General features: G+C 41.8%; 1 protein-coding gene across 2 annotated transcripts in view; it reads left to right on the plus strand.

Moving 5' to 3' along the window:
• Positions 1-439: 439 nt before the first annotated feature.
• Positions 440-15,092, plus strand: part of map3k5 (mitogen-activated protein kinase kinase kinase 5) — a 120,985-nt gene continuing 106,332 nt past the window's right edge. For both annotated transcript variants that reach the window (XM_074684670.1, XM_074684671.1), the window contains exon 1: positions 440-1,417. In XM_074684670.1, the coding sequence (XP_074540771.1) occupies positions 1,000-1,417 (418 nt within the window). In that variant the 5' untranslated portion in view covers positions 440-999. The remainder of the gene's footprint in view (positions 1,418-15,092) is intronic.

Here is a 15,092-nt window from a genome sequence, read left to right on the forward strand (position 1 = left end):
ACATGTTCCGACTTGGAGCTGAATTACACTCGCCTGCTGGGCTGAAGCCAAAGTCACTGCCAGGAACTTTAATTCAGAGATGAATTATTACCTCGCCACAGAATGACTGTGTAATTAGTTTCGATCACAGAAGATTAATGTTCGAAATAATGAAATACTCCACAACTTTACGACTGAAGAAAAGAGGAATAATCCTTCTTTCATTCCAGGCCAGCTCTGACTCATGAACATAGTGTTTATTGGGACTGTTTATCGTTTGATCTGTGATGTAACTGTACACAGGGCACTGCTGGTTAGGTTGTTTTGGTCATGTTTTTAGGTGAACTACTCCTTTTCTTGGAGTCCACAGCTTCACATATGGTCATGTTGACTCCGCCCAGCAAACAGGAGGCTCGCGCTGGGTGCCTCCTCCCCGCCCCGCGCGCGTGAGTGTGTGTGTGAGTGTGAGTGTGGACGGAGAGATAACAGTGGAAACAGGGCAGGGTCTGTTTTCACATGAAAGCAGCCTGGATGCGTGCGCACTCAGCCTTCTGTTTCGGTGGATGACAAGCAGCCGTCGCACCGATACGAGCCTCAAACAGCGCTGCAACTTGGCGCAGCAGCTACCGTGTCCTTCGTGTTTCCTGTAGGCGTTGCTGCGCTGCCACCGGCGGCGTTGCTCAACTTCTGAAAGTATGTGGATGTGTTGTGAGCGCTGAGGAGGAATGCGTGGATTTGCTGGATTTTCTTTCTCATTGGATCCGCGTCGTGACTTCGGCTAACTTCGGCGTTATCTGGTGTTTCTCTGAGCGTGCAGTCGACTGCAAACATGCAGCATGGTGTGTAGCCGCCCCCCCCAGCCTCTATCAGACTGTTTACTTGCTTTGGATTGGAGCGAGGTTGCACGTCGTGCCTGTGCAGAGGCTCCATGAGTAACCCCTGTGCGTAACGCTGGCTCTCCATGGAGGAGCCGCTTGTCAAAACCTACACTTTGAGACACTGAGAGACACTCGAAACAAGATGAGCCAAGACCAGGACGGGATATCCTTACCGGTGCCGTGCTTTGGAGTCTGCCCCGGCAGGGAGAGCCTCGGTGTTGACAGCTCCAGCGGAGGTGGAGGTGGTGGTATCCCTGCAGCTGGGACTTTCTGGCAGGACTCTGTTGTCCCTGTTGGAGGAGGGGGGCTTATCCCAGCACCTGGGGGATGTCCTATGGACGGTGGAGGGCTGCTTTCCACGGGGAAGTCGAGCAAGAACAGGCCGGTGACGGCGGCCTATGTGGTGAATGGAGAGGCGAGCCAGCAGAGCAACGCGGAGAGCATGGCTCTGCAGTGCTTAAAGGACGCGTGTGACACCGTGGGGAGCAAGCTAGAGACGGTGAACTTTGGGAAGCTGGACTTTGGGGAGACTGCAGTGCTGGACCGCTTCTACAATGCAGGTGAGAATTGGGGGTCAGAAATCCATGCAAGTCTGACCAAAACACCTCCAAACAGCTGAGAGTCCTTCACCCCTGACATGTTGATTCCTTTCCTCACTTCCAAACAGAGCTCAGGGGTCAAAGGTCAGGCCTGTCTCATCTCTAGTTTCCTGATTACAGATTCTCCTGTGATCACATCTGAAGTTGATCAAGTGGAGTTTGAAGTGGTTGATCAAGCCTCTCAGTCTCACAGTGTGATTGCATGTTATTGATCCAGGCCGGCTGACAGTGGTTGGTGCGTGCACTGAAAGAAGTTGCATGAAAAGTTGAGAGTTGACTCACACTTAGAGTTTAAACTTTTGAGTTTTTGCAGAGTCAGTGTAAGCACAGATAAGCGTGGGTGTAACAGCAGCTCACTCAGTAAACTGATTCTTAAAATAACTCCTCAGTGTTTAGTATTTCCCGATTCATCAAATTCAAATTCCGATTTTTTGGGTGCCGATTTGAATTAAATTGCAATTCTTTGATATTTCCAATTTTTTGCGATTTTTAGTTCACATTTTTAACATCAGACCAAGTGAAAAAGTTGTAGGATTATGATGATGTTTACAGACTTTATCTGGAGCTATATTCTCCCCAAAAACATCACATGTGAGTCAGTTTTTATGATTTATTCAGAGGATCTGACATCTCAACTTTTTTCCAACCCAGCTTATAAACAAAGACTTAAATGAAGGATCTAAATTCTGTCTGTAGTACCGATTCACGTGAAATCAAATGGTTCCATGTTTTGGTCCATGAATGCATCCTTGTGACTGTGAATGAGTGGAAGAGTAGGTGATTTTCCATGCTGAACATAAACACAGCATTGCAAGTTTATATATTGAGAAAAAAATATGTTAAATTAAAAAAACTTAGAGATTTTATTATTGAACAAATAAATATTTATTAGGTGGGCCTTTCTGTGTGGAGTTTGCATGTTCTCCAAAAACATGCTCATCAGATTAATTGGTCACTCTAAATTGTCCGTAGGTGTGAGTGTGTGAGTGAATGGTTGTCTGTCTCTGTAGCCACGGTTACATGAGGAGTTTTCCGTCTTTCCGAATGAATCTTTTTGAATGACTTTTCCGAAAACAATAGTATACATGGAAAGGAATATTCCAATCTCTGGTCTACATGCGCCGCTGTAATCAAACAGAATAGTCAATGGGGCATGCGCAGAAAAACGTAAACATCATGAGATTTATCAAAGCTGGAGGACGGCAGTTTGTTTATCATGGTGTTGCAATGCTCCGTATTGCGAGTTTGTCATCCGTCCAGTCTTGAAATTATGTTCAGTTCTTTCAAAATTTGGATCAAAAACAAACTTTCTGCAGCAGTCCAGCGCTGACTGCTCGTCGCCAATTATTAAAATTGAGGAACGTCTCTAGTTGCGTCTTACATCATATCTGAGCATGCGCTGAAAGAACGCACCCTGACAACTTTCCGTCTGAGTGGATACATGATACCTCAATCTGTTTGGGGAAAGGAATATCCCACCCCTGTGAAACTGATTAAATGTCTATTCGGATTGGCTCTTTTCTTTGGAACGAGGTGTATACACAGGTTAGATTCTTTCCGTTTGAGCAAATAAACAGAAAGCGAGCGGAATATTTGGGTCCATGTATACCTGGCTTGTGTCAGCCCTATGATTGGCTGGCGACCAGTCCGGGGTGTACCCTGCCTCTCACCCAGTGACAGCTGGGATCCAGCCACCCGCGACCCTGAACAGGATAAGCGGTTCTGACAATGATTGGATGGATGGATATTTATTTCCACATTAACACGTAAAAGTACCAAAAATTGGTACCATTGAGTACCAATACAGTTTACCATGTACCAGGCACCGGTACAGTAGGCACCCATCCCTGACTGTCAACTTGAAGCTGACTCAAGAAGCCAAGGGAAACCCTTGTGGGGCCGTTTACATGACAACAGTTTTAGGTTGAAACAGTAAAGCACTGTTTAGTTTAAGCCTCCAGTTCACATGGAAACACTGTTTTAGCCAACCTAAAGCAAACTTTGAAAAACAGCCTCCAGAGTGGATTTTTTCTGAAACGCCACAGCCACCATTGCCATGTAAACAGCAAGCTAGAGTTTTCAGCTGACTCAGCTGTGCGCATACAGTAGTATGCCGTTGTTACAATCGTCATGGACTACCGTGTTGAGCTTGTGCTGCGCAATCTGCTGAACCTGCTGACTGTCTTGAGCATCTGTTGCTCCACTTCTACTCTTAGCATTCACCAATACACCAGATGATCGGCCCAATTCCTACTTCAGTGGAGATCTACCAAAAGCTACTTCTGGACGAGACAGTTATAGCGCCAGCTACAGGCCTGGCATGCTTACTACAGCATTTTGTAAACACAGATTCTTTTCCACTGCATTTTTGCATTTTTTGGGGGTGAAACGTTGTCATGTAAACAGGGTCTTAGACTCATATTGAAGATCTGTTGATACAACAGTGTAAAACAAGTTTCCAGAATGGTCTGAAAATAAGATTCATCCCTTTAACTCAGCTACATCTGTAGCGTTTCTAGCTAGAAAGTTAGCTGGAGTTTTCGTTGGGCATCTCCTTTCTTTGGAGCGGCACCACTAAGGCGCTAACTTGTACAGAGATAGCAAAGAGCATGCACGCACACACTCATGAATAGCTTTATTTTAGCATCTCTGTCTCCACCAATCAAATCGACTCTGATTACCTACATTCAAGAGTCATATACATTTTACGCTTGGGCATTTAATCGTTTATAATGCAGCATTTTGACAACCGTAAAAAATCTCAAGCTTAATTTCTCTTAACAATGTCAATTGTTTATAGCTTCATGACTTGATCCTGTCTCTGAAAAGTAGACCAGCCAATGATAAATACGTTTTTCAGCGCCCTTGGGTGGCCAATCAGATTTTCCACCTTTTGCTCTCCAGAAACAACCAGGTTATCTCAGGTCAACAGCACCCATGTTTTGTACAGTCTGTGGTAAAAACACTGATAGAAGAAGAAGTGTTGGGTCTACATTATGCTAACTTTGCAAAGGAATGCTTCCCTCACAGCTAGCTGGTGTCAGAGGTCAAAGGTCAGCCCCTGCACCGCCTGCAGGACAGGTTGCTCCGTGTCCCTGCTCTGCGTGTCAGGGCTTGACGCTGCTCCCTTCATGTCCCGCTTGTTTCCACACCACTCCGCTCTTAAAAAAAGCATCGCTGCAGCTGCTTGATTTGCTCCACAAATACGTGAGCGATTGTTTTATTTTCCCCACACGCACAGTTTCCCCCCTTCCATTGTGCGCCTCCTTTATTGTGCTCGGAGCGTCGTGAGCCGAGCTGTGAGGCCGGACTTTCCACTGGAATCCACAAACCCACTTTCCCCTCCGTTATTCAGACTGTATGTGTAGTAGTTGGCTCCTAATCCGACTGGAAATGTGCAGCTGTATAGTAAACAGGGGAGAAAAAACTCAGTGGAAAGCAGACGTTTAAGAGGGTGGTGGTCAAATCAGAAGCAGCTGTAATGTACAGGGCGTGTGAAGGAGCCAGGAGCAGGAGGGTTTCACGTTTGTAGCTGGATTTGTTCAGTTAACTCTGCAGGAATAAAAGCGTTAGCATTTATTTAATCTGTCACAGAAGGACACTCTGTGATGAGATTTATCTGTGTGAGCGCTGGATTGAAGAGCAGACACTCTGACATTTTAAGCTTCCATCAGTATTTATTATTCTGCACCAGTTCATTAAAAAAAGGATGTGTAGACTCTTTATAACAGAAACAGGTCTAGACTACACTTTGTTTTATTATTCAGAGTCTGCACAGATGCACAAGTTTGGATCCTCATACATCCAGAAGTACCAGAAGTCACAAACACACCAAGCCAAAAAAGACAGTTTCAAAGCAGAAATTAACCTATTTACAGCCTGGTTCAAAAAACGGCTCCTGTCCGAGTCGTTAATTTTACTAACGGCACACACTGTACGGGGGCGGTGAATTTTTTGGCCGTTAAGAAGATATTAAGATCGAGAGCTTGTCCAATCAGAGGCACAGCTCAGGGTCACGTGACCAACAGGCGCCCTATACCTGTAAGTGAAGCCCTTGCCACTACCAATGTGGCCGCTGTAGCCGATCTGCTTCAAAAATCCGTTTCAGAAACAGACAGGGTGATGTTGGGAGACTACGTCCATGTTTTATACCAAAGCCAAAAGGTGTTGGTGATTGTTGGCTGACGGTCACCAAGTAACAGGGTCACACTTGACACTGAAACACCAGCGAAACGTGTCTTCTTTATCCAACCTCAATCAACCAAAAGTTATCAAACTCTTGACCTGTCTTATAACCATTAAGTCACTTATGTGTCTAAACTCGCTCTTTGAGGTACACGCTGGACTTCACCACTGAACATCTGTCCACTTGTTAATGTTTTCCATCCACTCACTGATTCGGTACAAACCCGGGAATTGTTTACCATCCCTCAAACTGGCTTTATTTATGTTAGGGAGATCGCAGTACATTGGTCTACACACTCACCGGCCACTGTATTAGGTAGACCTTGCTAGTACCAGGTTGGACCCCCTTTTGCCTTCAGAACTGCCTTAATCCTTGGTGGTATAGATTCAACAAAGTACTAGAAACTTTCCTCAGAGAGTTTGGTCCATATTGACATGATAGCATCACACAGTTGCTGCAGATTTGTCGGCTGAACATCCATGATGAGAATCTCCCGTTCCACCACATCCCAAAGGTGCTCTATTGGATTGAGATCTGGGGACTGTGGAGGACATTTGAGAACAGGGAACTCATTGTCATGTTGAAGAAAGCAGTCTGAGATGATTCCAGCTTTATGACATGGAGCGTTATCCTGCTGGAAGTAGCCATCAGAAGATGGGTACACTGTGCTCATAAAGGGATGGACATGGTCAGCAACAATACTCAGGAAGGCTGTGGATTTTTATTTTTTGTTTTCTCTTTTTTCTCTTTTTTTCTTCTTTTTTTTCTTTTTCCCTTTTCTTTCTTTTTTAGTTTTTCCCTATTTGTTCTCTTATTTATTTTATTTTTTCTTTTTCATTTTTTCTCTTTTTTTTTCTTCTTTCCTTTTTTCTCTTTTTTTTCCCTTTTTTCATTTTTTTTCTTTTTTTCTATTTTCCTTTTTCCTTTTTTTTCTTTTTTCTCTTTCTTTCTTTTTTCCCTTTTTTTTCTTTTTTCGTTTTTCTGCTTTTTTTCTTCTTTTTCCCTTTTTTCTTTCTTTTTTCTTTTTTTCTTCTTTTTCTCTTTTTTCTTTCTTTTTTCTTTTTTTTTTTTTCCTTTTTTTTCTTTTTTTTTCTGTGGACTTTAAACCATGCTCAGTTGGTACTAAGGGGCCCAAAGTGAGCCAAGAAAATATCCCCCACACCATTACACCAGCAGCAGCAGCCTGAACCGTTGATACAAGGCAGGATGGATCCATGCTTTCATGTTGTTGAGGCCAAATTCTGACCCTACCATCTGAATGTGGAGCAGAAATCCAGACTCATCAGACCAGGCAACGTTTCTCCAATCTTCTATTGTCCAGTTTTGGTGTTGCTGTGTGAATTGTAGCCTCAGTTTCCTGTTCTTAGCTGACAGGAGGGTCACCCGGTGTGGTCTTCTGCTGCTGTAGCCCATCTGCCTCAAGGTTGGACGTGTTGTGTGTTCAGAGATGCTCTTCTGCAGACCTCGGTTGTAACCAGTGGTTATTTGAGTTACTGTTGCCTTTCTATCAGCTCCAACCAGTCTGTCCATTCTCCTCTGACCTCTGGCATCAACAAGGCATTTTGTCCCACAGAACTGCTGCTCACTGGATATTTTCTCTGTTTGGGACCATTCTCTGTAAACCCTAGAGATGGTTGTGGGTTAAAATCCCAGTAGATCATCAGTTTCTGAAATACTCAGACCAACAACCATGCCACGTTCAAAGTCCCTTAAATCACCTTTCTTCCTCATTTTGATGCTCGCTTTGAACAGCAGCAGATCGTCTTGACCATGTCTACATACCTAAATGCATTGAGTTGCTGCCATGTGATTGGCTGATTAGAAATTTGTGTTAACGAGCAGTTGGACAGGTGTGCCTAATAAAGTGGCCGGCATTTAGCGTCTTAATTAAGACAAAATCAGCAAAGCAGACACTGACTAAGACTGCAGACTTTAACACCTTTTTTCCGTTGAACCTTTTGTTGTACCCTCATCAGACCTTCACAATAAGAGCGCATCAGCTGGAAGCAGACGGCTGTAGTTTCTGTTCAGCTCCAGGCTGGACTGTTGCTTGTGATAACATTGCATTATTGGTTGTACAAACACATCGACTTCTCTTTTTTTCCCTTTTTTGTCTTCCTCTTTACTACAGTGGAATTTTCTCATAATTCACATGGGAGGGTCGAGGTATTTTCCCAGAAACTCGCTGCTGTATCTGTTCAAACACACACTGCCTCATCCTCTTCCTGCACGAGCGTGCGTTCACAGAGATGAAGGCCGAACAACACAAAAAGACCTTTTGAACAAAGAGCTCGGAGGGCCAGGTGGAAAAGTTTGTGGGTCCCGGATAATTTTGGAGAGATGGTTTAGCCAGATTGAAGAACATCGTGTTCCTGAGTGTCCTTAAAAGGACGGCTGGCAGAGAGATGACAGAGGCCGATTGGAGAGCCTCCAGACATGGCAGGTTTCAGGAACATTTGTAGACGCAGATATTAGCCAGCAGAGATGACTAACCATTTCTGATCAATGTGGGTTTTTATCTCCTGCAGTTCAGGTATTGATCACAGATTCTGCTGCTGGACAAAGATGTGAAGTCAAAGCTAAAAGCCTGTAAAGTGCTGAGGAGTCGTTGGCTTGTTGAGCTTTTTCTCTGGGGGCATTTAGGGTTAAGAGTCTCGTTGTTGAGAGCAGGAGCTGGGGAACAAACTGGCAATCCACTGAGTCCATTTGCAGCTTCTTTAGATTTAATCTTTACCAAATTAATTTCACAAGACTACCTGTAAGTTTCAGCCTCGATTTAGTCTTTTTGACCTTTTATCTTCACTTAAAGTGGAGGAGTTGAAGAGTTGATATAAACTTCCTAACATCTTACCAAATGTGTCTGAAATATCTCCAAATTAGAAAAGATTAAACCAATACAAAGAGCTGGCTATTAACGGTAACAGCAGCAAAAAACACAGATGTCAGCTGAAGTCAGTAGCTTGTTTAGGTTTTGTTGCTGACCAGGAAGTATTTATGACAGATTATGGAATGACGTAATCTCTAAGTTAAAAACGCTACAGTTGCAAAGTTGGTCGGGTCGAGCAGGACTTGATTGATTTACTGCACAACTAGGTCTCTATGACAAAACCACGCCAGCTGATGAAGTTTAGTAGTGAGAAGAGAGATCTGTGTTTTTCTCTGCTGAAACGATTTCTGTGATTAATTTTGTAGTGATGGTGGACACTGGAGCCAAACTGTCAGACAGAAAAAGGACAGAAGAGCTGAAGAAAGATAAACAGGAAAAGGATAGAGCACAAGCTCAAGGCTATAAAAGGGCTAAAGGGTATAACTTGAGTAAAGGCTTGAACATGAGCTAGAGGTTAAAAAATGGCTAAAGGCTAAAACACAAGCTAGAGGCTAAAACATGCACCAGAGGGTTAGACATAGTCTTAAGGCTAAAACAAAATCTAATAGCTAAAACATGAGCTACATGCTAAACCACAAGCTAGAGACTAAATCATAAGCTAGAGTCTTTAACACAAGCTAAAAGCTAAAACATGAGCTTAAGGCTAAATCATGAACTACAGGCTAAAACATGGACTACGGGCTATAACATGAGCCAGAGGGTAAACATCAGTTGTAAGGCTAAAACACAGTACAAAAGCTAAAGCATGAGCTCAAGGCTAAAACATGAACTAGAGGCTTAATTACAAGCTAGAGGCTAAAATGTGGGCTAGAGTCTACAACATGAGCTACAGGCTAAAAAATGAGCTAGAGGCTCAATTATGAACTACAGGCTAAAAGATGAGCCAGAGGGTTAGACATAGTCTTGAGACTAAAACACAATCTAATAGCTTAACCATGAGCTAAAGGCTAAAACATGAACTACAGGCTATAACATGAGCCAGAGGCTAAAACATGAGCTACAGGCGAAACCACAAGCTAGAAACTAAATAATAAGCTAGAGTCTTAAACACAAGCTAAAGGCTAAAACATGAGCTTAAGGCTATAACATGAGCCAGAGGGTAGCCATAGTTGTAAGGCTGAAACACAATCTAATAGCTAAAGCATGAGCTCAAGGCTAAAACATGAACTAGAGGCTTAATTACAAACTAGAGGCTAAAACATGAGCTAAAGGCTAAAACATGAGCTACAGGCTAAGCCACAAGCTTGAGGCAAAAACGTGGGCTATAGTCTACAACATGAGCTTAAGGCTAAAAGATGAGCTAGAGGCTTAATCATGAACTACAGGCTAAAACATGAGCCAGAGGATAGACATAGTTGTAAGGCTAAAACACAATCTAATTACTAAGACATGAGCTAAAGGTTAAAACATGAGCTAGAGGCTTAATTACAAGCTAGAGGCTAAAACATTAGCTGAAGGCTAAAACACGAGCTACAGGCATAACCACAAGCTAGAGGCTACAACATGAGCTAGAGGCTAAAACATGAGCTAGAGGCTAGAACACAAGCTAGCAAGTTACTCACTGAAACTTGTCTGAGATTTATGGTTGAAGTTTAGGCCAACCATGTTAATGTGACGACCAAACAAAACACCATATTTCTCACACCACTGTAAGTGTTTTTGTTTTTGTGTTTCTGTCAGATCAAAGTGTAAAAGAACAGTTTTTCTTTAAGTGATCATTATGTGTGAAGTCAGGGGTCTTTTCTTCCTGTGACTTATGATCGTACTGTATTAAGAGCATCTATTACAGCGGTCTGATGCTGATTCTCGGTGAAGTAAATTCCCACTCATAACTACCCACTCCTGATTTGCTTCTCCTGCTGTGAGTGGTGAGTTTCAGTGGTCTGAAAGAGAAGTTTTCATTCTGAGTCAAAAAAAAAAAGAGAAGCAGATAAAATCAATACTCTTGCAAGCATCTGTCAGAGCTGCTGATTCACTCCTCCATCTCTCCTGACTCACCGTAAGTCGTGGTACGAGTTTATCTTGGCCTGGCTGTGGAGCTTCATCTGACTGCGCAGATTTAAGAGAGCAGGGTGGTTTATTGGCATTTCTACTTTATCTGTCAGATTCTGTCAGATTCTCTGCGTTACCTAGCTTAAAACATCATAATCCCATCATAATTTAACTGGTTTCCATGTGTCCAGTAGTTGAAGAGTCTTGTGTGGTGCAGGTTTGTTGTATTAAGACAAAAAGAAGAAATGTTGGGAAGTAGTATCAGACCCTGAGTCCCTCTGTGTCATCTGAGGTCAGTTCTGACCTACTTCCTTTAGTCTCACAACTGATTTTGAAGTTGGGTGTAATTTCAGCCCAATTTTTCATGCGGTATACCGAAAGGGCCGAGGCCGATCACAGCCTGATCAGCTGCTCTGGACCGGTCAGATGGATTTCTCGCTTTGGGTCAGCCAGCAGCGTACTCTCACGCAGCTAAAGCAGAACCAGGAGCAGATTGTTCAACTCCAGGGCTTTTCTTTTTCCTGATTGAAGAAAGCAGCGTCACGTGATGTGGAGATAGAGCCCCGCTCTGATCAGCTGTGATGTAAAGGCCGAGATGGGCTGATCGTGAGTTGGGGTTTTGTGAATCTGTCCTCAGACTGGAAGTGTGTCTTCCTAAACTAAAAATGGAATCTAAATTAAAGGAAGTAAAACTGAATATCCAACTCTTGGTTTTTAGGAATACAGTGTTGGATGTTCAAGGTTAAAATAAAGTTTCAAAGCAGAAAAATCAGTTTCAAAATATTAAATTTGATTTCAGATCATGCTTTTCAATTTTGATATCGTTTTTCATATTTCAGTTTCTGCCCTCACATCAGAAAACTGATCTGTGCGCTTTATACATAATGACCAAAGCTGCTACGAATGGGATCTATTTTAATTGGACTGCAGTGCCACCTTCTGGCCTGGAGTCACACTCACACTGTCGTGAAGACGTGCCTTTTAACAAAGTGTGTATTTGTTCTGGATTTGAATAGAGATCAGATCAAAACATTTTTTTTTTGTTCAAGAAAACTTTTTTTACGGGATGCAACCCACTGAGGTAAGGTATTGATCAGTACAGTTAGGTTGCGCTAAGGTCTGAATAAGGATAGGTACAGAACTATAGGTACTTTTATAGGTACCAACCAATTCCATCTGTAATACCCAGTACTAATTCACATAAAAAAACAGTATCATGTTTTGGTGCCTAAATACATCCTTGTGACTGTGAAGGAGTGGAAGAGTAGACGATTTTCCATGCTGGGCATGAACACAACATTGCAAGGGTATATATCAAGAATAGATATAGACTAATATGGATTTTTCGGGCCAATACCAATACCGATTATTTGTAGTCAAGGAGGCTGATAACTGATATTTGAAGCCGATATTAATTTGCAGTTAAAGTGCAAATATGGGTGTCAATATTGTGAACAATACAAACTCAAACACTTAACTTCATTCAAATACCTTTCAGCATAAATTTATTAAACAGCTCCCAGGCTTAGCAGCATGTTTTAGTTTGAACAGACCACTGCAGAATAACTGCTGACTGTGGGTTGGAATCTACTTTAGCACAGTTTAGCCCTTTTAGCCTTTAGCTCGTGCTCTATCTTTCTCCTGTTTATCTTTCTTCTGCTCTTCTGTCCTTTTTCTGTCTGACAGTTAGGCTACAGTGTCCACCATCACTACAAAATTAATCACAGAAATCATTTCCAGCAGAGAAAAACACAGCACACCCAAAGTAGCATTTCAAAATAACCTTTATTGGTGCTGATAATTTCATTTTAAAGTGTGGATTACGATCAGGCATAAATCTAGAAGGGAAGCTTTTGCAAGATCACTTAGAAACTCCTCACAGCCCCTTTAAGTGGCGATTCTCTGACTCTGGCTTTTATCTGTGGGTCTTCCAAAGGAAACTTTATTGTCACTTCACTGTGAGCGTATAATTCATGTGCTGTGGTTTTGAGGCGTCAACCGTTCACTTGCACAGTGAGTTTGCATTGCACCACAAGAGTAGTTCAGCTGCACAATGAGTGCAGGGCCTGACTGACATGAAATCTCTGAAATCAGAACCACAGAGTGAATGAAAAGCGTTTCTTCAAAAGGTCGTCACTTTTTTTTAATTTATGTCCGAGTTACTGTACAGCAGCAATTCACAAATTCAGTGTTTCACTTAGTAAATGACTCCAGTGATACCAGCACCAAGCTCATGGCTGCCACTGATGCAACTTACTTCTCTGAGCTGAGACAGATTTATCAGACGGGGTTTGTGAGGTCAAGATGACTTGCTCCTCTATAGAAAGAACTCGATGTCAGACTAAATACACCACAGAAAACAAAACCATAAGTCATGTTTATGCATATTGACTTTCTGCTAATAGAAACAGCACACTACCAACATCTGCTGCGATCTGAAGAGGAAATTCAGCATCAAGTGTTTGCTCTCGCTCTGTGTGGAGCTGCATGAGTCCCAACAGTACCATGTTTGCAAAGCACCACCTGCAGTGTAAAAGACTCAGTCGCTAATATCGGAATTTATTAGAGATCAATTGCACAATCCTGTGTTAGTGGGAGTATGCCGGGTCAGCGATGTGGTATGCAGAGTTTTTTCGCTCCAGTTGATCATTCTCCTGCATCCCTGTGTGATTTACTCAGAGCACAATGGGGTTTTGAACAATTCCTGAGCACTTTGAAAGCAGCTTTGCTCGAGTCTGAGTGTTTGCTCACCTCTTGTTTTGGGTTGAGAGCATGACTCCAGCGTAGCAGATAAAACGCATACATTGTTTTCAGGTTGTTCACCTGGTTGAGCTCAGAGGGGAAGGTTTCAGGGGCTGGGAAGAGCTCCTGACTGAGAAATAACTGTTTAATGCAATTTATAGTTTAGGGTTTTTTACGAGCCAAGCTTCACCCTCATTTGTTTTGTTTGGCGTTTCATTTCACTTTAATTGTGTTTTTCTTTTTCCGTGCTACGTCCACTGTCGTAGCCGCTAAGGATAGCTTCTTCCACTCGTTAATCAACACCCAAAGTCACTTGTGCACTGCGATTGAGGTAACCGTGCTTACTCTTCACCAAAAAACGTCTCGAAACAACCAAAACATCAACATCCAGGCTAAGGAGAGGGTTCAAAGCAGACACAGACACTGACACACATGTAAAGTGGCCCAGAAGTGATGAATGAGCTGGATTATTTCTGTAAATGTTAACATTTTTTTTTTAATTTATTTATTTTTTTCACAGTTTTGTTTATTAAATTTTTTACACAAAAAGGTCAAAGGTTTACAGCATTTGTAAGTGACAGTGTTTACAGTTTTTCATCAATCTCACAAAAATAAACAGAAACAGCAACATTAGAACAGGGTGGTTGGTCTGGTCATACAATGGCTCAAGATCATGCTCTTACATAAAATAATAATAGTAATCTCAGTCTTTACAGAGCAGGGATAGAAAGACATAGGATACAAAAAATGAATAAATAAACAAATAAATAAATAAAAATAAAAAGACATTGTTATAATTTTTCAAACAAACAAACAACAACAAAAAAACGTATTTTTTTTAAAGGAAAATTCTCCTGACTCTTCCTTTTACCGTTTTTTTCCTTTGGGTCGTGGAAGGTGGAGCCTTCACAGGGCTAATCCTCTTCAATTTTTACGATTTTTGCGATTTTTAGTTTGCTTTTTTAACACCAGACCATGTGAAAAAGTTAAATGAGGATGATAATGTCAACAGACTATATCAAGAGCCATATTTTCCCATAAAATGCACATCACGCAAGTCAGAGAGAAACATTTTTTGCCCTCTGCTGGAGAAAAGTGGTAACTCTTTTCCAATACGGTTTATAAAAAAAAAAGACTGAAATTAAGAATTTGAATTAAAAAAATAAAAAAACAGATTCATCGATATTGTCAAACAAAAAACACTGATTTATCGATTTTCGATTTTTCCTCCCATCCCTACTGAACAAACAGACAACCGTCTTCAAACTCACACCTTCGCATAATATCAAATGGTAATTAAAGTGACCAGTTGATCTGTTGTGAATGTTTTGAATTGTGGTTTGAAGCCAGGGATGCACCAATCCAATCCTTGTATCGGGCATCGGCGCCGATCCAGCCCCTCAAGGCTGGATTGTATATCAGTGGGAAAGGATTGGTCCAAACTTGACACTTAGGCTAAACTATGATTTAGTCTACAAGGTATAAAATTTATTTCTGTAAATTCTGAAGCTTTTTTAACCAAACTGCTGTTAAACATTTAAATACTTATGGTTCAAATAAATATCAACTTCAGTTACTCCATATGAAGCATCCAAACTCCACACAGAGAGTCTGGCTGGGGAATCAAACCAGAAACCATCTAGCTTTGAGTTAACAGTGCTAACTACTTTGCCACTTCCCTTTATTAGATTAACCAATGAAACTTCATTAAAATACACTTTTCAGTCTTATTAGTCCTATAAGTCACAGGTCTTCAACTTCACATTTTTGGTTAATTAGGCATATTTTTGTATTTTCAGATAATTATTCCCAATTATTATAACTTTAAC

This window comes from Halichoeres trimaculatus, unplaced genomic scaffold (assembly GCF_033239565.1).
Source record: "Halichoeres trimaculatus isolate MK-OKI-2021-1 unplaced genomic scaffold, fHalTri1.1 fHalTri1_scaffold_13, whole genome shotgun sequence".
NCBI lineage: Eukaryota > Metazoa > Chordata > Actinopteri > Labriformes > Labridae > Halichoeres > Halichoeres trimaculatus.